Genomic DNA, 27,027 nt, shown 5'->3' on the forward strand with positions numbered 1-27,027 from the left:
AATGCATGGATGCAGCTTTGACCCCTTTGAGGCTTCAAGGCATCCGCATTTTGAATTATCTCGACAACTGGTTGGTGTTAGCTCACTCGGAGGGTCTGGCTGCCCAACATCGAGATGTCATTCTCAGCCATTTAAACAGTCTAGGGCTGCAAGACAACCTAGACAAGAGTGTCCTGTTGCCAAGGCAACAGACTCTGTTTCTAGGTCTGGAGTTGGACTCATTGGCAATGCGGATGCATCTGTCTATGGCTCACGTTCAGAAAAGGGCATGTTCTCCCTTCAAGAACATTTCACAGGCTGTTGGGGCTAATGATCGTGGTGTCCGCTGTCATTCCCCTGGGCATTTTGCATGCGAGACCTTTCCAGTGCTGGATGGGCTTCATCCTTTCAAAGTGATGCGTGGATGATGCCAAGCTCTGTTACCATGGAGACAGACCTTCTTTCTGATGTTGGACGTTTCGTTGGGACAGGTGGGTTGCGGCAATGTGATAACGACATACGGCTCCTCCGTTTGTTGGGAGATTGTGAATGAAGGCCATCCAGTTTATGGAATATGGACAGGCCAGCGGCTGGATTGGCACATAAATTGCCTGGAGATGTTGGCGGTGCTGTTTGCATTAAGATTTTTCCTTCCAGACATTCAGCACAGTCATGTCATCATCGGGTCGGACAACTAGACAGTGGTGTCTTATATTGATCTCACTCCTCTATGGGTGCAGGACAATGTACAGTCTCTATGAGCCGTACATGTCCTGGGCCATTTGAATTGGGGGGGCAGATCTCCTGTCCAGACAGGATTTGATATCCGGAGAATGGACATTACATCCTCAGATTGTGGAACAAATCTGGAGGAGGTTCGGCAGATCAGGAGTGGACCTATGAGAAATCACATTGTCCCCTGTGGTTCTCACTCTCGCCCCCAGCACCGCTGGGCAAAATGTTCCTGTGCCTGGCCGTTCTGGTGCTCAGTGCTCTGTTGCACTGGTCAGAAGGCAACAGTTCGAAAAGGAAGTGTGCTGGGTGAATGGGGTCAACAGTGATTTTACCAACCCTTTTTGTCACTCTGGATGTGTACAGTTCTATCAGGGTGGGTACAGGAGTGCCAATAATCCTCTCAGCAGTCCAAACTATCCTTTGAAGTCTTCTGATGTCTGACTTGGTAGCTGAACCAAACCAGACAGTTATAGAAAAGTAGAGGAAATACTCAATGACTGCTGAGTAGAACTGTATCAGCAGCACCTGTGGTGAAGGAAGTACAACCTCTGCTGGGCCTTTCTCAAAATTTAGTCTATGTGGGTCTCCCACTTCAGGTCCTGTGAGATGGTAGTGCCCAGGAACCTGAATGACTCCACTGTTGCCACAGTTCTCTTCAGAATGGTGAGCGGGGTTAATGTTGGGGTGCTAAAGTCCACTATCATTATGGGATTTATCTGTGGTGTTAGAGGCGCTCTCGGGTGCCCCATCTGAGCCCTTAGCATCAGTTTCTGATACGTTTTTGACTCTTAAAACTGCCCTGCTTTTGCACTGGCATCGTTTAAGAGGGATGGTGATTTACATGCCCTGTCGATCAACCCTTTGTGTATTTATTTCGAGCCAGGGTTTTTAACGGGGTTACCGCAGACTATTACTTTGCAGTCTCTCTCTCCTTTGTTAGGGCTCTGCGGGTTTATGTTGACCGCACTAGCCAGTGGCGTAAGTCAGAGCAGCTGTTTGTATGCTTTGGTTACCGCAACAGAGGTGTTTCAGTCTCTAAGCAGAGGCTGTTTCATTGGCTTGTTGATGCAATTTTGAGTGCTTATGAGGCATGCGTTTTGCCTTCACCTCTGGGTATTCAGGCCCATTCTACGAGGAGCGTGGCATCCTCGTGCTTTGGCTAGAGGTGCGTCCTTGGATGACATTTTCATGGCAGCAGGATGGTCCTCTCTGCATACTTTTGTCAGATTTTATCATCTTGACCCTTTTTGACTCTTGCTTCCCAGTTTCTCTCTGTTGGAACAGGAGTAAAGCCATAGTTTTTATATTGTTAAGCTTGATTGTGCACCGCTGTATGCTTTCCACAAGGGCCGAAACAATTGGCAGCAACTCTTCGCATGGCGTGAATGTGTATCGTTCCCCATTGCATCATTACGCGATATAGAAGTTCCTTTTAAAGGAACTCAGTTATGTACGTAATCTTGGTTCCCTGAGAGGTAACGGGACATTGCGTAGCTAGCCATATTCACTAGTTGCTGCATAGGCTCATGCCATTTGCTGAAAATCTGAGGAAATGGCACTGAAGCGGGCACCTATAAGGAGCCCATGACGTAGCTCCTTATGGGCATTGCTTAAGTGCCATCAGACAATGAATTGCCGTGATTGTATAGGGCTTTAGACCACGTGACCACAGATGTGTCCCCATTGCATCATTACGCAACGTCTTGTTCCCTCTCAGGGATTCTCCTCTGACCTTTGTCATTAACAATCCGTTTTCACCCACAGAACTACAACTAGCTGGATGGTTTTTGTTTTTCACACTATTCTCTTTACACTCTAGAGACTGTTGCATGTGAAAATCCCAGAAGATCAGCAGTTACAGAAATACTCAAACCAGCCCATCTGGCACCAACAATCATGCCATGGTCTAAATCACTGAGATCACATTTTTTCCCCATTCTGATGGTTGATGTGAACATTAACTGAAGCTCCTGATCCATATCTGCATGATTTTATACATTACACTGCTGCCACATGATTGGCTGATTAGATAATCACATGAATAAGTAGATGTACAGGTGTACCTAATAAAGTGGCCAGTGAGTGTATATTCCACATTAACATACAGTAGAAGTCTACAGTAGTATAGCTCTTATATAATCCAGATCTTGTATAATACATTTTATTTTCATTCGTGTTGAATGTGTTTGCAGATAGAAGCAGAGAAACTAAAATATTTTATGGCAAGTTTCCATTAAATTGAAGAAAATACAGTATATTTCACATTATAGGGTTTGTCAGATCTGACCTGATTTTCATTCTGAGAACAAAAAAACAAAAACAAAAAAAGCATTTGATCACTCATCTAGATGCATTTGTTGTGTCATCCAACTTAATTGTTTTTTTCATTAGCTGGAGGCAACTATCAATGAAATTCTCTTGGAGCACTTGAATGAACTGGAATCTGAGGATCAGAAAACATTAAATGGCATTTGACTCAAGGTGTAAAAGACTTCAAGATCGCTTAAAGTCGACTGGAGAATAAATCAAGATGTGAAGTTGTGGAGTGCATGATTGATCATAATCGTCCAAAAGGAGCCTCTGTAATTACTATGATCATCTTGGAAAAAATGAAGAAGAACGATCATGCAGAACAACTGCGGGAAAAGCCTATTGTGAATTAATGTGGGTTGATGATACATTATCTCCTGTCAGTTGTAGTTTTTATGAACTAAACACTGTTTAACCCTGCAAACTAAAATACTAAAACTATGAACACAAATTTGTACTGTATATGGCATAAATATTATGTACATGTAAACAGCTAGAATATGACGTTGAAGTTTTTTTAAGTCATAATGTAGCTGAAACCTCCATTACACTTTGTGTGAAAGCTACGAGCATGTGGGACAGAGAATCTTCTGTCCACCCAAACTCAACTGCGCCCCTCATTTTTTCCAATGGAAATCTGTGGTTAAATATGGAACTGCAACAAGCCCTAGCTGACAGTCGTTGGGGCAGAATTTAACCTACCCCACCTGCCACTTAATGCAGTGCCAAACCTAAGGACAAGGTAACCTATATTAGTGCACACTAGCAGTGTGTCACAGATTGCGAATAAACAAACGAACAGATGAAGAGCAATTCCAGTGAACACGTGTGTTACAGCATTACGTTTCTATTGAGAACCTCATTAGGTTTGTTCGTTAAACAACTCAGTCAAGACTGAACATACCAAACCGACTGGAGAACATTGAAAAATGAACTGGCAAACAGAGGAAATAGGGAACTTACATAGAAAGACATAGCGAGGTTTAGAATGAGAAACAGGTGACATTGACTAAACAAGAACTGATGCCAAAGGATTCTCATTGAAAACACTATACAGATGGTAAGGGGTGCATAAAGCCCATTCACACCGCCGGCGACATCGTGCAACGAAGCAACAATGGTCACATAATGGGTCACATATATTTTATGGTCTCCGCCGGCCATTACGATATCGAGTGAAGCCCGACTGAAGCCTCGTTCACACCGCCAGCAGCATAAAGCGACAAAGCAACACAATCCCATTCATTTACAATGGGAGCAGAGCGACTTCAGGCGAAATTAGCTGCAGTGACCGTTAGCAACAGAAATTGTCATGGCGAGCGACAAGACAAAGTTGAGAAAATTTCAACTTTATGCCAATGATGAGCGACATTCGGCAGTGACTACCAATGAGAATGAAGACAGTCGCGCTCACGTGATCCATCTGAGTGTGTGAGATACTGGAGTCGAGTGCGGGCAAGATGGAGAAGTTAAAAGTCTCTGTGAGTGGTTTCACTGTTCTATATCATTTGTCTGTAACCACAAACATGGATATAGCCTAATAAAAATCATGTGTGGAAAACCATGTCGGCATTCCGAGTGAGTTTGATTCCTACATTGACAGACCGTTGAATACATGTGATAGTAAACAACTGAATCATTATGTGCAAACATGTTTTCAAACAAATTTAAACGATGTCGATGTTTCCATGTAGGCTTGAGCATCCTCGTATTTAAATGCTCCTCTAAACACATCCGACAGCGATGTGGCCGGTGTCTGAATGTTCTCAAACATTATGCCTTGCACAGCTGTTTCAAACTTCTTTTTGACTCTTTAACGAAGAAGCACTTCACTGTGAGTGCATAAGAATAAACAAACAAACAAAAAAATTACACGAACAATTCTTCAGATGTAGCTAAGTTTGCAGCAGCTCGCTAATAACTCTGCACGCTGGTGTGTTTATGTTGACTGATCGGGAATTAGTTGTCGGCCTCAAAGTGGAGCTCCAGGTTACACCTACCGATGACACTGACCAATGGCAGTAAGGCCTTTAGAAGCCGGTAAGAAGTTTTCATGAAAGTTTGCCCTGGCGAGCTGTTATGAACCACCGAAACAAATTCGAAAACATCTTTGTTTTGGCTAGATTTTGTTCTAAATGATGTCAAACCCGTTCCTTCTTTGATTTCATATGAATTGTACAGGACTCTTAAGCGGTTAACCTCATCTTTCTGTTCCAAAACACTGAGTAACTTTCATTTGAAAAATAATTTAGTAAAAACCCAAAACCCATGAAACGGTTGTAAATAAATAAACTATACTTTATTACATATTATTTCCCAAAACATCACATCACCTCACCTCTTCTTGCAAAGTCACTATCAAAATTTGGTTTTTAACCCTTGTGCGACCTTCAAGACATTTGTGTCTTTTTCAACTTTGTTTTTTTGATCATGTTAATGCCAACGGCATACATTTTGCCAAAGGTGTATATTTTTGGGGGATTTTTTATATTTCAACCTCAGTTCCTATAATACATCTATAATACACTGTGTACACATAATAGTTACACTTAGGACATTCAGGACAAAAATGTCCGCATTGAAACCCATTAAAACTGTAATATTTGATCCCAGTGCCATTACAGCATAAAATCATGAATTCTATATTACGCTTTCATTCCGGAGCCCTGGCTTCAAAATTTAAATGGTTTAATATTTTACACCAGATGGCGCCATTTTTCTCATGTTTAGCCTATGGAGCAAATACATGCTTTTTTCCTATTTTCTGTTTGCTGTATTATAGAGCACTGAAGGCCAATTGAATAATTAATGTAGCTAAATTTGTGTGGGTGTGTTTTGTATGTGTGTTTTGAGAAATTTGTGTGTGTGTGAAAAAACAACAGTAGCATTATGTAAACAAACTGGCATTTAAAGGGTTAAAATCTTGAAAATGAATGAATATTTGGTAGTTATGATCAGGACTGATGTTGGTTAAAAAACTCATTGAAAGTGGAAAATAATATTAATATAAAATATTATGGCAGTATTTTGACACTGATATTTTTGTCCTCTAAGGACCTCTGATTAACTTTTTTTATTGACGCACAAGGGTTAAACATATTGACAGAAAGACAAGAAAACCACCAAAATGAAGTGCAAATTAAGCCAATCCCAAAGAGCAATCTATATTAACATTTGTACCCTGAGCTTTTTAACAGATCCAACTGGAAATATATATATATATAATATTATATTATATTTTATTCCTCAAACAAAAAATACTGTCAAGAACATACAATTTTTTTTTTTAATATCTCTAGTTCAACACACAAGCCATTCTCTTAAATATACTGGCAGATGGTCACTTCATGGAGAGAATTCATGTCAAATTGACATAGTGGAATCACGTTTTTTGTTAAGAGATTTCATACTTATTGCTTAAATAACAACAAAACAAACATTTTACCAAAAAATGTATAACTATAAGAACATTCTGTATAATGCTCCTCTCTCTCTCAGCACACACACTTCAAATGGCAATCCAGTGCATCATAAATGCATTGTGTGTGAACACATGAGATTGTGGCTGGTTTGGGATCAGTCTTTGGCTCTGTGAACTCTGCAGTGCTAGTTGTCGTCATCCTCCTCCTCTTCCTCCTCTGGAGTGTAGTCTTCATCTACTGACTCGATGTGGTTCTGCTCTTCTTCTTCCTCACTCCTCATTTCCTCCTCACCCTCTATATCACTGCTGCTGTCAATGTCTTCATAAAAGCTTCCATCATCTTCATCTTCTTCATCATCATCATCATCTTCCACCTCTTCCTCACCATCTCCACCATCAAATTCACCTTCAAAAAGGAAACAAGAGACAACAGAACGATAACATATTAAATGTTCATAATACCACAGACCACATTTACACCTGGTATTAACATTTGTCTCAGGTAATCTGATCCCAAGTGATCATGTGAGACACATCACTGTTTTAATATGCATCTCAAATGAGTTCCTTGGAAAAGTAAAATATAAATAATCTTAAATAGTACTTCTTAAAAAGTCAATTTTGCTTACATACTAATGAAATGCTCTCACAGCTAATGCTGCTAAATTATTTAGGCGACATTTTGACTTCAAATATTGAAATGTACCTCTTCAACTCTGCCAAAAGGGGGTGCTATGTCATGAAAAAAGTTTAAGCTTAAAATGTTAAAGTCTCTGAATACATAAGTCAGTCATATGTGGCATTGTTTGAAAGCTGAACTTTTCATAGATAACCATTACATCTGTATTTATGGTACATAAAATAACAAAATAAGGCCTGAAAACATCTGCAACACAAATATACCTAGAGGTCATGTGGCAGAAATATTAATATGAATATAAAAATCTTTCAAATAGCATTTAATTAGACAAATCTTATCAAATAAAAGCTCTTGTTCTCAATGCAAATGTATAGCTTATTTTGTAGCACTAGTACCACAGTTTTTAAGATTTTCAAAAGAATCCAAAGTAAAATATGATTTCTGTAAGTCAGCTAAAAACGTTATATCTGCTTTTACCGTAGGCAGTTTTCTAACAATTAGCTATTTTTTACTTGTCTGTGAGCTTGCTTGCGCGATTAAACCAATGCTATATCTTAGATGTCCAGAACAAAATATGCGGTTCCGCAGGAAATGCATGCTAAACAAATCATCGGAAATACATAATATAAATTATTGATGATAAAATGTTTTATATCATCACAAAGGCGAAGAGCTCAGCTTTCTGGGGCTGACACCTAGATTGAGCTTCTAGTCCACTCAGAGGCCGAGATATTAAATGAAAATACACTTATATAACAATGAAAAGGGTGGTGCTTGAACTGAAAATTAGACTGAATGTCTATGGACGCGAACATCTGTGAGGGCTAAAATGCATTAGAGCGCCACCTACATTTCAGATCGGCATTTTGTGACGAAATGTGATGGAGAAAAAAATACTTGCTGCCATCTAGTGGGGTATACAGAACCAGAATTACATGCTTACAAAGTTAGGACCAAAAAAATATTTAAACAAAACCTATTCAACATAAGACTGTAAACATATTAGCGGCAGCCCAAAAACGCACCATAGTTGAAGAAGTTAAATTTAGTTAAATTAGTACAATTATTAGTTTTTCATCATTTTAGCTTTTTTTTTGTTTTTTTTTTTTTTTTAAATGCACAAATTCCATTTACAGGTGCATCTCAATAAATTAGAATGTCGTGGAAAAGTTCATTTATTTCAGTAATTCAACTCAAATTGTGAAACTCGTGTATTAAATAAATTCAATGCACACAGACTGAAGTAGTTTAAGTCTTTGGTTCTTTTAATTGTGATGATTTTGGCTCACATTTAACAAAAACCCACCAATTCACTATCTCAACAAATTAGAATATGGTGACATGCCAATCAGCTAATCAACTCAAAACACCTGCAAAGATTTCCTGAGCCTTCAAAATGGTCTCTCAGTTTGGTTCACTAGGCTACACAATCATGGGGAAGACTGCTGATCTGACAGTTGTCCAGAAGACAATCACTGACACCCTTTCACAAGGAGGGTAAGCCACAAACATTCATTGCCAAAGAAGCTGGCTGTTCACAGAGTGCTGTTTCCAAGCATGTTAACAGAAAGTTGAGTGGAAGGAAAAAGTGTGGAAGAAAAAGATGCACAACCAACCGAGAGAACCGCAGCCTTATGATTGTCAAGCAAAATCGATTCAAGAATTTGGGTGAACTTCACAAGGAATGAACTGAGGCTGGGGTCAAGGCATCAAGAGCCACCACACACAGACATGTCAAGGAATTTGGCTACAGTTGTCGTATTCCTCTTGTTAAGCCACTCCTGAACCACAGACAACGTCAGAGGCGTCTTACCTGGGCTAAGGAGAAGAAGAACTGGACTGTTGCCCAGTGGTCCAAAGTCCTCTTTTCAGATGAGAGCAAGTTTTGTATTTCATTTGGAAACCAAGGTCCTAGAGTCTGGAGGAAGGGTGGAGAAGCTCATAGCCCAAGTTGCTTGAAGTCCAGTGTTAAGTTTCCACAGTCTGTGATGATTTGGGGTGCAATGTCATCTGCTGGTGTTGGTCCATTGTGTTTTTTGAAAACCAAAGTCACTGCACCCGTTTACCAAGAAATTTTGGAGCACTTCATGCTTCCTTCTGCTGACCAGCTTTTTAAAGATGCTGATTTCATTTTCCAGCAGGATTTGGCACCTGCCCACACTGCCAAAAGCACCAAAAGTTGGTTAAATGACCATGGTGTTGGTGTGCTTGACTGGCCAGCAAACTCACCAGACCTGAACCCCATAGAGAATCTATGGGGTATTGTCAAGAGGAAAATGAGAAACAAGAGACCAAAAAATGCAGATGAGCTGAAGGCCACTGTCAAAGAAACCTGGGCTTCCATACCACCTCAGCAGTGCCACAAACTGATCACCTCCATGCCACGCCGAATTGAGGCAGTAATTAAAGCAAAAGGAGCCCCTACCAAGTATTGAGTACATATACAGTAAATGAACATACTTTCCAGAAGGCCAACAATTCACTAAAAATGTTTTTTTTTATTGGTCTTATGATGTATTCTAATTTGTTGATAGTGAATTGGTGGGTTTTTGTTAAACGTGAGCCAAAATCATCACAATTAAAAGAACCAAAGACTTAAACTACTTCAGTCTGTGTGCATTGAATTTATTTAATACACGAGTTTCACAATTTGAGTTGAATTACTGAAATAAATGAACTTTTCCACGACATTCTAATTTATTGAGATGCACCTGTATTCCATCAATAAATATGATGTCTTTACAATTGCATATTATTGCATTTAAACAAATTGCATTATTTATTTGTATATACCGTATTATGTTTTCCATGAATAATGTGTAATTTACAAGTATTTACATTGGCATGTAGAACACAAGTAAAAAACTGGTACTGTCTCTTTAAAAACAGCAGCAGTTCAGCGAGTGTCTCACAGAAGTGTTTCATTTGAGCGCATATTAACAAGAATGGAGTCGCATCCGCACTATTCGTGATTAGAAAGAAATGTTTCTGTATTTGTTGTTTTGATCAACAACTGACTGTAAGGAACAGGAAAGGGTATTAAAAGAGACATTATTCAATGACAAATGGATTGTGTGGATCTTGTCTTTGGACACACATTACACAGAACAGGACCAAACTTTTACGCTCAACACACATCCATATGCAAGTGATTTACTGTCATTGTAGAGGGTTGCACATAGAGTAAAAGATCGATCTTGGGATTTAAGAATCAATATCGTTCAAATGCAGATCACGGTTCATCTGAAAATTTATATTTTTACCAAGCACTAAACTGCAAGCATTTCTATCTGTCAAATGCTCCATCAGAGCTTTCCCTAGTGTTAAAGTGCCCTTACTCTATACATGCGATGTGGCCGCATGCGTTTCTGACTATCTCTGAATAATAATAATACCCAGTGTGCACGGGATCTCAGACTCACAGATGTTGCTGATGAGTGTGGTGGCGTGCTGCCGTAGTTCAGCAATGAAATCCCCCATCTTTCCTTCCATAGTTTCATACAGCGGCTCAGTGTCGACTGTGGGCTCATCAGGGAAGTACAGAGGCTTTCTCAGCTGTCTCCGGTACCTGACACACACACATTTACAGTGACATAACTTTCAAATAAGGCTGTTAATAAATAAAAAAATAAAATAATTAACATAATCACTTGTATGTAAATTCCATGATAAGGAATTTTCCACCTTTATGTTTTTGCACTCTACACTCAGCAGGGGGCTGTCAGCACAGCACCTGCATTTGCCACAGGATGTTTTTCAAACTACACATAACTTGACATGTGAGACACTAAAAACTAGTTAAAAACAATAACCACAGTGAGTACAGTAACAAAAATAGTGCAGCTGCCAGACAAGAATGAGTCCTGTGAAAACAGTCCAAGCATACCTGTGGCAGATTGACAAACTCAGTTGCAGGATTGATGTAAACTGTACAACAGTCATAGGCTTACATAAATGATATGAAAATTAAAAAGAAAACTATATATCAAAAGCCACTGTTTGTATTTTCTAATCAGTGCTTTAGTCATCCGTCACAATTTTGTAATATATTTGGATTATCTGAATTATATTTATTACATATGTGTGTTTCTTCAATTTTGGGCACTTTCATGTCCCATGGGTTGAATTTTATTACAAGAGATTTCAACTTTTTTCTTTTTGTTAAATGAACTGAATTGGAATTTTTTACCAGGCTTTAATCACTTATTTTAGGTACTTTTCAAATATCTTTTATGTATAGATTTGACTGTTTTAGCCTTCTCCCAGACCCATTAATATTAAACTATGGAAATCCAATATAAAAATACAAATTATTACATGTTTAAATTAGGGCTGCAACTATCGATTATATTGATAATCGATCAATTTAACGATTATTAGAACGATTATTGCACCAATTAATCATAAGCTCTTAAACGATTATTCAGCTTGTGCCCGACTTAAAAGGTTGTATTAAACATGCTTACTAACAATAAAGAGGGCAAAATCATCTTTTAAAAATACCTCTAAATGACATTCACTGAATAAAGGGGAAAAAAATACTTTTATAAAGTTTAATTCAGTAAAGAAATTCACAGCAAAAAATCCTATTGTTATCAAGTGTTTTTGTCTTGTTTTCCATTTAAAACTGTCTAAAAATCATTAAAACAAGATGCATTTACTTGAGAAGCAACATATAAGATATTTAGACTTGCTTTAAGAGAATGTATCTTAAATACACTATTTTGTATATAAGTGTATTTTTTCACCGTTATACTTCTGCGAGTGCAATAAAGACAAAATATACTTATATTCAAGATCTAAATATCTTATGCTGCTTCTCAGGTCAATGCATCTTTATTAAAGGATTTTTAGATATTTTAAAATATTTGTATTTTTAATATTATATTCAACATTCTCAGTTAACAATTTTTTCTTCTGCAGTATAGCTGCTAAAGTAAATGTACATTGTTTTAAAGGAGTTTTAGATATTTATATTGGAAAACAAGCCAAAAAACAAATCAAAAACGTATTTTGTTGCCGTGTATAAGACTACCCTCTCTCACCTTTCTGTTCACTTCAATCCATCTTTAACTCACAAAAAAAATAAAAATAAACTCTCTCTTATTAGTAAAGCTGTGAATTGCCCATTTTCTTCATGATAGGAAATGCACAGTGACATATATTATGATTCAATAAGTCTCGAGTCATCACGTTATAATCTAGCTGCATTAAGCATGTGCGCTCGAGGGATGAGCGTCCCGTGACAGAGTGTACATCAGCCGGGTACAGTTTCAATCTCTCCCCCTTAGATCGGGACACTTCACACAACTCATTGAAGAGGCACTGACCACACAGAGAAATGCCAGTTTCGGAGTTTGTAGTTATTTACATGATCTGCTTCCATATTATGTGAACTTTAATAAAGCTGTAACGCATTAAATATAACTGCATTTAAGATGTAACGCCGGGGTGTTTCCTTTAGAGGCTCCGACTCTGGCTTATTCCACAATGAGAGTGCTTCTGTATTTACATATTTTGTATTTTTGCATTATATTTCCCTCAAATTTTACGATCTACACCACCTGAAGCTGTTTGGAGTGCCTGATGCTTCAAGATGGTGCTGAGTATGGCTGCTGTGCTGCAAGTGCCAACCCAATGTTGCAGTTTTTTGTTTGTTTTGTCTCAAATTCTTATGTTTGTTGTCTTGGATGTCGTCTGCCTTATTGTCTACGATAGACAAACACTTTTGGACATTGGTTCTTCAATAGCACACTGAAAACCAGACTATAAATTCCTCAATGCTGACCCACTGTTTTCAAACACAACAGCGGAGCCCTTTGTCTGGGCAGCCCGACTGCGGAAACGCAATCGGATAAAGGGAAGGAGAGCCAGCGTTCTCGTCAGACTAAGACGTCATGCAAATCGACCTCCGCTACTGAGCATTCTACTGGCAAATTTTCAGTCTCTGGACAACAAGCTCTGCGAGTTGAGAGCGCAGATCTTTTTCCAATGAGAGATGAGGGACTGCTGCATTATCTGCCTTAGAGAAACTTGGATGTCTGCGGAGATTCCAGAATCAGCCATCGAACCCGCGGTGTTCTCAGTGCACCGAGTGGACAGAGTGAAAGACCACTCAGGTAAAAGCAGAGGTGGTGGTGTATGTTTTATGATCAACAATCCAAGTCTTTCTGCTCTCCTGATCTGGAAATTACCATGCTTCTGTGTCGACCATTCTGGCTACCGAGGGAATTCACAGCGGCCATTATCACAGCTGTGTACATCTCCCCACAAGCCGACACAGACTGGGCACTCAAGGAACTGTATGAGAGTATAAGTGAGCAGGAAACCGCACTGAACCCACATTCATTGTGACCGGAGACTTTAACAAAGCCAACTTCGAGTCAATAGTACCGAAATACCACAAACACATCAGTTGCAACACACGAGGGGACTGGGTTTTGGACCATTGCTACTCTCCCTTCTGGGATGGCTACAAATCCCTCCCCCACCCACCATTTGGCAAGTCGGACCACTCTTCCGTTCTCAACTGAAACAGGAAGCACCCGCCCTCAGAACGATCAAGTGCTGGTCAGACCAATCAGATTCTATGCTACAGGACTGTTTTGATCATGCGGACTGGGAGATGCTCCGGTCCGCCTCTGATGATGACATCCGAGGTCTACGCTGATACCCTAACGTGTTTCATCAGGAAGTGCATTGATGATGTAGTACCAACCAAAACAATACGAATCTACCCTAAACAGAAACCGTGGATTAATTGCGATGTTTGTGCGGCACTTAATGCGCAGACCTCTTTTAATTCCAGGAATGCGGAGGAGCATAAACAAGCTAGTTATGAATCTGCATGTGCTTATGCCTCCTATTGGTTGGAGTTTGTTTTGTGGAGTATTTCTTGCAGGACATTGGAATGATTAGGTAATTTGTTGCACTCTGTAACAGTTGAATGGGCCGGCACACTGAAAATTCGTTTGACTGCCTGAGGAAACTGAACGGTTTTTTGGTGCTGGTCCTGCTAGCAGCTGAAGCTTGTTTTGTGGAGGAACACACCTTCGGGAGAGTTATGTGGCGTATCTACACGTTCTTTGTGTTTATCCCGCCTATTGGCTGGAGTTTGTTTTATAGATTATCTTTTGTTGTGTAATTCTGTCTCACAAAATTTGTATAGAAACACCGGACTTGAGCAATCCGACGGCAAAGTTGTCATGGGGGCTCTCGTAGGCGAACACGTACTGTTTGAGTTTAGAAGGATGGATGCCAGTTGGCACTGTCGTGCACGGGGTTAATGCGCATGTTTTTCTTTTTTCTGTTTATTTAGTTCTGGGGAAGTTCAGGGTTTCATTGTGCACTAATGTTGGAATGTGGTCTTTATAATTTTGTTTTTGACACACAATCTATTTTTTCTAATATGTCAAAATGTCAAATGTTAATATAAGTGGATTGTCTCTCTCCACGTGGAATGTGAATGGGTTGGGGCACCCCATAAAAAAGGAAGGTTATTTATTTTCTTAAACGTAAGAAATATGATATAGTGTTTCTTCAAGAAACTCACCTTTCTCCGCAGGAAGCTGAAAAATTTGGGAAGATATGGTGTAGGAATGTTTTCTTTAGTGCTGGCTCAAGTAAGAGCAGGGGAGTTGTTACATTGATAAGTAAACATCTACAATTCAAATGTCTCAAACAGATTAAAGATAAGTTAGGAAGAGTCATTATTGTTTTAGCTGAAATTCAGGGGCAAAGGTTGATTTTGGCTAATATTTACGAACCTAACGCTGATGATCAGGGCTTTTTTATAGATCTTGAAGGGATGTTGCAAGCCGCTGGCACCCCTCATGATATAATATTGGGAGGAGTCTTTAATCTTTTGATGGACTCAGTCCTTGATCATAGTGAAACAAAAGTGTGTAAGCCCCCTAGAGTAACATTGACGCTTCACAGGATGTGTAAAAATCTTGGTCTTACAGATATTTGGAGACTTTTGAACCCATCTGGTAGGGACTATAAATTCTTTTCATCAGTCCATAAGATTTATTCTAGAATAGATTGTTTTTTTATATCTAAGTCCCTCATTTCATCTGTTGCTGATTTCTCAATTGGAAACATCTCAGTCTCAGATCACACCCTGGTGAGTTTAGAGGTGTTGCCATATACGGAGAAAAATAAATCATATAGTTGGTGCTTTAAAGTATCCCTTTGGCAAAATCCTGAATTCCAACAAATGTTAAAGGCTGAAATCAATGTTTATATGGAGACCAATTGGTCCTCAGTAACCTCTGTGGGTGTGGCTTGGGAGGCACTTAAGGCAGTTCTTAGGGGTCAGATCATACAGTATGCCTCATTCATCAAAAAATCCAAAGCACGAGAACTCGTGGAGTTGGAAGGGAATATTAAAAGTGCCAAAGCAGAGCTAAAGAGCAGAATGTCGTCTGATGGCCTCAGAGAACTGACCCGATTTAAATACAGATATAATACTATTTTGTTTAGAAGGTGGAGTTTTGGCTATTCAGGGCAAGACAGTCATACTTGTCGGGGGACAAGGCAGGGAAGCTTTTGGCTAGAACTATAAAGCAGAGAGAGTCTTTTTCTACCATTCCCTCAGTGAAATCTGCTGGTGGTGAAATATTTACCTCAGCCATTGATATTAACAATGCTATCTTGACCTCTATAGTTCCACGTCTTCGTCTACTGATGAAGATATTAGAAACTTTGTGGAACCATTAGATCTTCCTAAACTGATGACTGAGCAAAAACATTCTCTTGATTCTAAGATAACATTGGAGGAGCTTGATGAGGTAATTAAGGCCTTGCCTACAGGCAAGGGTCCAGGGTCAGATGGCTTTGCCGCTGAATTTCTTAGATCTTATGCTACAGAACTGGCTCCACTTTTGCTAGAAGTTTATACGGAGTCATTAAAGAATGGAAAGCTTCCACCACCAATGACACAAGCCCGGATCAGTCTGATTCTTAAAAAGGATGAAGATCCAAGCGAGTGTAATAGTTACCGTCCAATTTCCCTGATCCAGCTACACGTAAAAATATAGTGCAAAAATTTTGGCTAACCGATTAAGTAAAGACATCTCTTATACATACAGATCAGGTGGGGTTTATTCGGGGCCACAGCTCTTCTGACAACATTAGGCGTTTCATCGATATCATGTGGTCAGTGGCGAATGATCAGACTCGTTTGATATGGTAGAATGTGATTATCTTTTTAAGATTTTGGAAATATACGGGTTCGGGAATACTTTTATTGGATGGATTAGGTTACTTTATAGACACCCAGTAGCGGCAGTACAAACAAATGGATTAATTTCAGATTATTTTACTCTGGATAGGGGCACCCGGCAGGGTTGCCCTCTTTCCCATTATTGTTCTGGCTTGCCCTGGAACCATTAGCAGCCGCGATAAGAAGGGAACATGATTTTCCAGGGGTGGTGGCGGGAGGTATGGCGCATAAGTTTCTGCTTTACAGTATGCAGATGATATTTTATTATTTGTCTCTGACCCCAATAAATCTTTGCCTTGCCTCCACAGAATTATTATTTCCATTTCCAAGTTCTCAGGATACAGAGTCAGTTGGTCTAAATCCGAAGCTTTGGCTCTGACAGCGTACTGCCCAGTAACGGCTTTCCAGCCGGGTGCCTTCCAGTGGCCCAAACAGGGCATTAAGTATTTGGGCATTTTATTCCCAGGAAATTTGTCTGATTTAGTTAGAGTTAATTTTGACCCCTTAATAAAAACGTTTTTGATCGATGTGGGCAGATGGGCTACATTACATTTATCTATGATTGGGAAGGTTAATGTTATTAAAATGAATGTATTCCAAAATTTAACTGACTGCTACAATCTCTCCCTGTAAATGTCCCCCTCTCTTATTTCAAGCAATTTGATAGCATAGCAAAGTCCTTCATTTGGAATGGTAAACTTATTATTACATTTTAATAAGTTACATGGGCCGATTGACATAGGTGGGCTAGGCCTACCCAAGATTTTGTATTATTATGCATTCGGTCTCATTGGTCGCTTCCACCTGAGAGAGCCCCTGCATGGTTTTGTATTGAACAGGAAGTTCTTGCCTATATTTTGCCATTGCAAAGACTTTCTATCAAACTAATCAGAAAAGTTACACCCCGTTATCTCGCATTTGCACTCGGTATGGACAAAAGTGTCCAGAGTGTTTAATTCAGACATTTATTTAAAGTGCACCTATTATGATTTTTAAACATGCCTAATTTTGTTTTAAAGGTCTCATACAATAGATTTACATGCATCCAAGGTTAAAAAACACTTTAATTTGCTCATAATTTAAATTGCAGCATTACCTTTTTTTCCCACTGTCAAAAACGACTCCTTCAATGATCCGTTCTAAAGGATTCATTCTGAACTCCTCCTTTCAGAGAACCTACTCTGCTCTGAGTGGTCAGATGTCCCAGTCTGTTGTGATTAGTCTACCACTTACAGCGCGTGTCGGAAAGGAAGCGCCCACTACCATATCCGAGTTTCAGCTCCTTCTGAAAAAATTTCTGTTTTACCTTACCAATTTGAGCCTGAGTCCTATAGTGATACATCGGAAGATCAACCTGAACCACCATCGCAAGCACGACGAGAACAGGATGTTTCTCTGTGGTAAGTTTATATGTAGTTTGGCAATAAAATGAGTTAGTCGGTTAGCAGAGGCTAACAGCTAACAGGCTAACAGCCTGCACTGGCTGTACATGTAAACAGACCAGAAGCGGGTTTTTTGTTACCAAATTACGTAGGTTAGTACAGGAAGTAAGTCTGGAATTACTAACGACTCGTTTCAGGTGTTCAGAATCGGTTCTTTCTTTTGGGCGTCAATAACTCCACATTTCGTGCACTTTGATTTTTGAAACTTTGCAGACTTTTTTACATTCACAAACAGCTATATAATACACTACATGAAAGGTAATATTTGAAAAACCATAATAGGTGCTCTTTAAATGTTGCCTTGAGCATATGGCTGAACCCTAAATTATGTATTAATAAGTCCCCTTTCTGCTGGTCAGAGTGGATTGTGAGGGGGGTTATTACACTCGGTGACCTGTATGAGAGTGGAGTGTTGAGATCTTTTGAAAATTTGGTTCAACATTTTGGGATTCCCAGATCTCAGTTCTACAGGTATTTACAGCTGCGCCACCTGCACTGTATTGTTTTTGGGAGTGGTTTACTTTTCTAGTTTAAAGCATTATGATGGAAGTCAGTTTGAACCTCTCAAACAGTAGGCAGCCCTGACATGCCAAACAGCACCGAGGAGGAAAATAGCAACACTGTGCTATAAGCTAATTTTTCATTATACATCATCACCTTTACAAAACTGTTTCACGATTTTACATGAGTAAAAGTAACAGTTATATTCTGACAAAATGTTATAGTTTCATATGAAATAATCTAAAGGTAGAATCTATTAGACCTAATTTTATATCAGCAGTGGCAGTTGTAGTTAAAGTTTCAAGATGTGTTTCAGCTAATATTTATTTTTTCATAAATATTATAATGTATTATTATTATTATTATTATTTAAGACTAGCTACACTGACCTAACCATGGTAATGAGGTGCCTTTCCTCCTGTGTAATATGTAAGACGGTTTTGTTGACATCAACAACAAAAATAATGTCACTTGATGCATGTCCTTGTACTTGAAAACCATGAACAAACTATGCAACATAAAAGGAAATGCGACCCATGATACATTAAATACAGGTTATGTTTTTACTATGGTGGGTCACCACTTGATTTCCAATGTAAAATCTGTCCTGAAGCAAATCCAGTTGAGAACCACTGAGTTAAAGGTACAGACAGGAGCAGTCTGGCTGTGCTGTCACGCACCTACAGTATATGTTAATTATTAATAATCATAGGACATTAATTTAAAAGCTCACACAGCTGATGTTATTTTTCATTTAGTAATTAATTTAACATGCTATGCTAACATGTAAACTAACATGCTTTAGTTATATAACATGTTATAGTTACATGCTATTTTTTATTATGTTTATAATTCGGTTTATTATTATAATTCTGTTAGCTTTCTTAGGTATTCTATTTATTTTCAAAAAGGAGACTTTTTTTTACACATACTTGAATTAAAAAATTCAAGCGTTTGTTCAACCCCCCCCCCCCCAAAAAAAACCTTTCTGTTTTCACTCCTTTAAGGGCCATTGTAACTGATAATAATAATTGTGTAATACCGTATACCGTGATACAGTGAAACTGTGATATTTTCGGAGACGGTTATCGTACCGTGAAAATCTCATACCGTTGCAACCCTAATCAGTGTATTACTCCCTGCTAATTCAGAGTCTGGGGGACGGAGCTTTAACTTCTACAGGAATAGAGAAAGCATGTGTCACTGTGTCACTGCGTGTCATTAACACAGCTCGTCTGAACCATGAACATTTGCCATTACATGATGGTTTAAAATGAAACCGAAGCGCTTTGCGTTCACTTTCAAAGTTTATACTTGCTCGTTTATATTATTGCGGGAGTTTGGTGCGAGCCTGCTGACAGCACACGCATCAGAGCGCTTCACGCTCTCTTCAGGACAGGAGCTGGTTGACATCCGCAGTATGGCTCAGTGACGCTCGGACTCGTGCCGTTCATGGCATTTATACACTATATTCACTTAAAATTGCCTAATTTGGGCATTATAATGTGATTGGAATTAGAATGCTCAATAATCGCGGTTGTCTCAATTAACCATGCTCAGACGGCTATTTAATAATCGCGACAGACCTAATGAGAGTGTGGAAAATGTTTTAATGAGACTTTCCTTTATAGAAGTACACAGTGCTAAAAGTGCCCAAAGTTCAAGAAACACCCATATATTATATACAGAATTATTATAAATTACATTATCAATATTTGAGGCTTTTCTCAGCAAATATTGATGAAAGTGATTAATTACAGTAGTTAATTGGCATATAATGCTTGTTGCAAAACAAATAACCCTAACTGAAAGTGTGTGAAAGTGAATCAAATGTCTGTCTTACCTTTTCACCGATGAATTGTAATCCTGAAAGAAACCCAAAGAGAACGCAATAAATATGAGGATACCATTGAGAAAAACTTTTTAAAACGCAGGTTTGGTTTAATTATATATAAAACTGTGCTTTTTTTAAAGGTAATATTATAGTGAAACTAACATCATGTATTAGTGTGTGAATAAAACGAACCCTAATGAACTGGAATGGGTCATTCTCCAGTAGAAGCCTCTCTAGGCCTGAGTGGACCTCCTGCAGACGAGTCTGATCTTGTGCTATCCGGCTCAGATTCTGCTGGATTCCAGAACACTGCTCCACATCATAAGTGCTGACACATTCACGCAGCGAAGAGAGAAATGCATCCAGATGTGCAATGGAAGTCTCTCGGAAAGCACCCAGGTGCTGGTCTGTATCGTCCAGGTACACCTACAGCAGAACGAATGTTTTAAAGATTGGTGCTCGTGCGCACAAAACTCACCACAATGCTAGGGTGTAAGCCAGTGCGGTGCCATGCTCCGAGATGTTCAGAGCCTTTATTACCATTAACTCTACCTTTTAATATTGTAGAGTTATGAGTCTGTCATAATTCACTAGTATGAACAATAGTAATAGTGATGCTTGACTTAACAAACATCATTAATTAGAGAATGAAGAGTCCAAAGATTTGACTCAACTATTTTTGCTTCAGGATCCAGATTTTAATATCACCATGAACTGCATAGGCCTAATAATATGCACAATTACTGCCATGCAATAATTAATGCTAAATTACACCACACAAACATATCGGTCCACACACACCACGTTTATCCTCGCTGAGGTATATCTGGATATACGACCAGCTATAAACACTCTTCTCCATCATTTGATGAGCTACTGTTGCTTTAATCACCAAAAAAAATACATTAACATCTCTTTTTAATAGTGGTGGCTCAGCGGTTAAGGCTCTGGGTTACTGACCAGAAGGTCGGGTGTTCAAGCCCCAGAACCGCCAAGATGCCACTGTTTGGCCCTTGAGCAAGGCCCTTGACCCTATCTGCTCCAGGGGCGCCGTATCATGGCTGACCCTGCCCTAGCTGGGTTATGCGAAAAAAATAATTTCACTGTATATGTGCAAATGTATAATGTGTGACAAAAATAAAGGCTATTACAGTGCTGATCGTATCTGGTTTCATAAGATAGCAAGGTTAATGAATAAGATGCAGGTTTTTGCGCTCAAACCTACGTGCAAATGTGGCGCAACCGTTTAGTTAATTCGCCCTAAAGTGTTTTGAAGTCCATAAATTGTGGGGAATGGCACAGCACTGACTTTACCCTGTTCTGCCGTTCAATCTCTTTTTGTTCCTGGTGGTTCTTTTCCACCCTTCTGATCTTCCTGTTCGCCTTGAGCAGCTGAATGTCAAGATAACCCTATTGAAGAACAGACAGAAAGAGTTAACTGATGTGCACAATCACAACACACATTTATTAGCTTCATTCATGCACTACAGTCACAATACACATTATTCTGCTGTTCTTGTGTGTTCTAAAAAGCAAGTGAACATGCTGTTTTGTAACAAACTCAAACAAACATGCATTTCAATTTTAATTAAAAAAATGGACAGTCCATTGAATTTTTATTTCTATTTTATATTGAAATTTGTCCTTCCAGTTTTGTTGAATGGGAAGTCTAACTGATATTAGACCTACCTTGAGATCTTTCATGGCGTTCTTCAGGGTTTTTATGGAATGTCTGTCATGCGTTCCCTCTATGGTGCAGGCGTTACAGAGGAGCAGCCGCTCATCCAAGCAATAGTAGCGGAACATCTCGTCATGTTCTCCACACTTCCTTTTCCTCATGTCATCCAGCGGCTCCACCAGGGGGTGCTCTCGGAACGCCAGGAGCTCCAGGTGAGGTTGAAGATGCTTCGGACACATCGACACCTCACACTTCAGGCAGGTTTTCACCGCCATGCCACTTTTCCCATCTTCACCAGCGCCCTCTGGACAGTAATCGCAACGCACCTCAGCAGGTTTGCAGGAAGGGTCACTCTGGCTCTGGTTGGAGCGCTCCGATTGGCCGCGCCGCCGGAAACGGTCAGCGATGTTGGCCAGCTTGAAGTTCTTCTGCCAGTTGGCAGAGCTCCGGTGGCTTTGACGGCACTCCGGGCAGCGCAAACGACCGCGGTCCGAGCGGCTTTTGAGTCTGCGCAGGCACGGCAGGCAGAAGTTATGGCCGCAGGGCAGCAAGTGGGGGTCCCGGTAAAGCTCCAGACACACGGGGCACGTCAACTCTTCCTCCAGGATGCCGCTATCACCAGCAGATGCCGCCATGATGTGGCAAGGATGGTGGGAGTGGGACTGAAACTGAGAGATAATAATAGTCTAAGATTAACTTCCACTTTACTTTACAGCTCAGTTTGACGCATCTCAGTGACTTGGGTGGAGAATCTGTATTGGTTACCAGTAATATCAAATAGGCCTTCTTTTAAAATGACTGCAAAATGGTACGGCACAATTCAGAATTTATTGACTTTCAGTTCCTGAAAAGGAAGGAAAGGATTTTGAATGTGGATTGGAATGACAGGAACATACAATTTACTGAACTGTAATTCAACGAAACATACTTTCAGGATTTTGACTAATAAAGCCTATTTATTCTATCATGTGTAGGCTACATGCTTTCTCAACTGAACAGACATATTTGCTTAGTTCTAGAAGTGTTAAAATCGCTTACAGCATCTTAAATTTACAGTTGAAGTCAGAAGTGTACATACACAAGTCATTAAAACTAATTTTTTAACCATTCCACAGATTTAATATTAGCAAACTATAGTTTTGGCAAGTCATTTAGGACATCTACTTTGTGCATGACACAAGTAATTTTTCCAGCAAATGTTTACAGACAGATTGTTTCACATTTAATTGACTATATCACAATTCCAGTGGGTCAGAATTTTACATACACTAAGTTAACTGTGCCTTTAAGCAGCTTGGAAAATTCCAGAAAATTATGTCAATCCTTTAGACAAACAGCTTCTGATAGGAGGTGTACTGAATTGGAGGTGTATTGAATTGGAGGTGTACCTGTGGATGTATTTTAAGGCCTACCTTCAAACTCAGTGCCTCTTTGCTTGACATTATGGGAAAATAAAAAGAAATCAGCCAAGACCTCAGAAAATAAATTGTGACCTACACAATTCTGGTTCATCCTTGAGAGCAATTTCCAAACACCTGAAGGTACCACGTTCATCTGTACAAACAATAGTACGCAAGTATAAACACCATGGAACCACGCAGACATCATACCGCTCAGGAAGGAGATGCATTCTGTCTCCTAGAGGTGAACACAATTTGGTGTGAAAAGTGCAAATCAATCCCAGAACAACAGCAAAGGACCTTGTGAAGATGCTGGAGGAAATAGGTAGACAAGTATCTATATCCACAGTAAAACGAGTCCTATATCGACATAACCTGAAAGGTTGCTCAGCAAGGAAGAAACCAATGCTCCAAAACTGCCATAAAAAGCCAGACTACAGTTTGCAAGTGCACATGGGGACAAAGATCTTACTTTTTGGAGAAATGTCCTCTGGTCTAATAAAACAAAATTTGAACTGTTTGGCCATAATGACCATCATTATGTTTGAAGGAAAAAGGGTGAAGCTTGCAAACCAAAGAACACCAACCGAACCATGCAGCATGGGGGTGGCAGCATCATGTTGCTTGGTCGCAAATGGGTCTTCCAAATGGACAGTGACCCCAAGCATACCTCCAAAGTTGTGGCAAAATGGCTTAAGGACAACAAATCAAGATATTGGAGTGTCCATCACAAAGCCCTGACCTCAATACAATAGAAAATTTGTGGGCAGAACTGAAAAAGTGTGTGTGAGCAAGGAGGCTTACAAACCTGACTCACTTACACCAGTTCTGTCTGGAGGAATGGGCCAAAATTCCAGCAACTTATTGTGAGAAGCTTGTGGAAGGCTACCCAAAACATTTGACCCAAGTTAAACAATTTAAAGGCAATGCTACCAAATACTAACAAAGTGTATGTAAATTTCTGACCCACTGGGAATGTGATGAAAGAGATAAAAGCTGAAATAAATCATTCTCTCTACTATTATTCTGACATTTCACATTCTTAAAATAAAGTAGTGATCCTAACTGACCTAAGACAGGGAATGTTTTCTACGATTAAATGTCAGGAATTATGAAAAACTGAGTTTAAATGTATTTGGCAAACGTGTATGTAAACTTCTGAATTCAGCTGTAAATTCAGTAGTTAAAACATTCAAAACTTTCTAAATTCTCAACTCTGAATGGTACACAACTCTGGTCTACACAACTTCAAACTATTCAATAACAAAGACACTCATATAAATCATGTTACACGACCACATTTACAAACTGAGCAATTCTGAGGGGAATCTAAAGCCTCAAAAAGAGGAAGTAAGGCCCAACGAAAGACAGAAAACGACTTAAAACTACCATGAAGAATGGCTTGATTAAACTTACCCACGGCGAGTAAATATCTGTACTGTACAGCAGATTCTCGCGTCTGTTCTAAAGTGAAAGTAACAACAACACGGTCATGTGATCAGCGCTGCTGACGGGGCGAAAACCATAGCGACGGAATAATCTGGAAAATTACAATTAACACAGGTCCTATTTGGGCGGGCCTTAATTACAAAATCAGTCATTTGTATTTCAGTCATCCACTGTGTATTTTAAAATTTAATGGATATTAAATTATGTCTATATTATTGCATCGGTGAAATAAAGCAGGTCATGTGACATCTGTTACTTTTCTCAGCGCTGGTAAGATAGACCAATCATAGTTGTTTGTGATTACTAAAAACAGCAGTTTCTTTAACCCTTGTGCGTATATATAACCCTTGTGCGTAAATAAATGTTACTCCTTAGAGGACAAAAATGTCCGCGTCAAAAAACTGCCATTTTAATATTATGTATTTATATTATTTTCCACTTTCAATTACTTATATTTTTTAACCAACATCAGTCCTGATCATAACTACAAAATATTCATTCATTTTCAGGATTTTAACCCTTTAAATGCCAGTTTGTTTACATAATGCCACTGTTGTTTTTTACACACACACACACACATTTCTCAATAGACACATACAAAACACACTCTGACATCCATACCAACACACCCACACAATTTTATCTCCATCATTTATTCAATTGGCCTGCAGTGCTCTATAAAACAGCAAACAGAAAATAGGAAAAAAGCATGTATTTGCTCCATAGGCTAAACATGAGAAAAATGGCGCCATCTGGTGGAAAGTGGGAAATGTTAAAAATGTAAATTTTGAAGCCAGGGCTCCGGAATGAAAGCGTAATATAGAATTCATGATTTTATGCTTTAATGGCACTGGGATCAAATATTACAGTTTTAATGGGTTTCAATGGCGACATGTTTGTCCTGAAGGTCCTGAGTGTAATTATTATGTGTACACAGTGTATTATAGATGTATTATAGGAACTCAGGTTGAAATATCAAAATTCCCCCAAAAATACACACCTGTGGCAAAATGTATGCCGTTGTCATTAACACAGCCAAAATGATAAAAAAAAAAAAAAAAAAAAAAAACCACAAATGAAAAAGACAAAAATGTCCCGAAGGTCGCACAAGGGTTAATTATTTTTTTAAATAAAGATGCTGCTACTCAGTATTTATAGCTCATAAAAAAAAAAAAAAAAAAACATCTATTAAAATATTTAAAGGAGTATACTTTTTAGTGTATTAAGACAAAAAGCGTACTGGGATTATGATGTACTGATTATAAATACAGTATTTTTCATCACATCTGACTCTTCGTCAATATATTTAAATTATCAAATGATAAAGTTTTATATATATATATATATATATATATATATATATATATATATATATATATATATATATATATAAAACATTTTCAAAAGAGATCTAATGAAGACACCACAAGCCACTGCAAGACCAATAATTATATTTGATTAAACATTGTAAATCTTAAATTAAATCATTTACAATGTCAAAGAACATATGGTCCAAGGATCTTTCTTTGAGTGTATATTCCCTAAAATGGCCCAATGAAGATAAAGCTGATTATGCCTGACACGTGTTTCACACACATTTATCATCTTTCCCCACTTCTGCTCATTCATGCACTACAGTCACAATACACATTATTCTGCTGTTCTCCTATGTTCTGGTCAGCAAGTGAACATGCTTTTGTGTAACAAACAAACATGCTTAAACAAATAATACACACAACTGACCTGATTTTGATGAGTAAAATGGGTTTGCTACTGTCTGACTTTAGTCCAATGCACCTGTTCTTTCACCTGCTTGGACACATAAACTAATGACCTAATTTCCTGAGATCTTCAAAGGAAAGATGTCCACTCCAGATTCCATAAATGGATAATTAGTGATTTTCCCCACCTCTGTTTATTAAGAGAACTCGCAAGCAAGATGCCAAAATGACTTACATTACTGCGTTGTGGTATTGTTATAAAATATTATTAGGTCAGAGGTGCATTTTAAGTATAACTCTCAAAAAGATGACTCAGGTAAGAGTGGATTTGAATGCCAAGGAGATTATGGGATCAAAATCCCGCCAAAAGTATTGCGGTCACGGATCCAAAAATAATCATCGTGAATCAAAATAATAAGCGTGAATCCATAAATAATAAGCAGAGATCAAAAAATAACAAGCATGAATCAAAAATATATAAACAATATATAATTTCATATATAATTTAAAATATGCTGCTGCTGCAAAAAAAGAAAACAAGACAAAAAGCTAAATAATTAAAGCAAAGTCACAGAATTTTAAACAAAATCATGTTTTCCTTGGTTATATTACTGTTTTTTGCGCTCTATGACAATTTTGCTCATATTTTCTTTTTTTTTTTTTTTAATTTTTTTTTTTTTTGTACACTTAC

At 38.7% G+C, this 27,027-nt stretch overlaps 1 protein-coding gene across 4 annotated transcripts; it reads right to left on the reverse strand.

Annotated features, from left to right (window-relative positions):
• Positions 1-5,307: 5,307 nt before the first annotated feature.
• LOC127456093 (E3 ubiquitin/ISG15 ligase TRIM25-like) lies at positions 5,308-24,671 on the reverse strand. Of its 4 annotated transcripts, XM_051724443.1 has the most exons (8): positions 24,583-24,597; positions 22,532-22,610; positions 21,778-22,434; positions 21,403-21,498; positions 20,281-20,514; positions 20,098-20,120; positions 10,508-10,653; positions 5,308-6,851 (listed from the first exon to the last, which is right to left on the reverse strand). In XM_051724443.1, exons 3-8 carry the CDS (start codon positions 22,399-22,401, stop codon positions 6,631-6,633), a joined length of 1,344 nt encoding a protein of 447 aa, XP_051580403.1. In that variant the 5' UTR covers positions 22,402-22,434; positions 22,532-22,610; positions 24,583-24,597; the 3' UTR covers positions 5,308-6,630. The 4 variants fall into 4 exon arrangements, with proteins under 4 accessions (XP_051580403.1, XP_051580395.1, XP_051580387.1 ...); XM_051724435.1 differs by lacking the exon at positions 22,532-22,610 and having other exon boundaries at positions 24,583-24,671; XM_051724427.1 differs by lacking the exons at positions 22,532-22,610; positions 24,583-24,597 and adding an exon at positions 23,179-23,319.
• Between the last annotated feature and the right edge of the window lie 2,356 nt (positions 24,672-27,027).

The sequence above is a fragment of the Myxocyprinus asiaticus genome, chromosome 2 (genome assembly GCF_019703515.2).
Source record: "Myxocyprinus asiaticus isolate MX2 ecotype Aquarium Trade chromosome 2, UBuf_Myxa_2, whole genome shotgun sequence".
NCBI lineage: Eukaryota > Metazoa > Chordata > Actinopteri > Cypriniformes > Catostomidae > Myxocyprinus > Myxocyprinus asiaticus.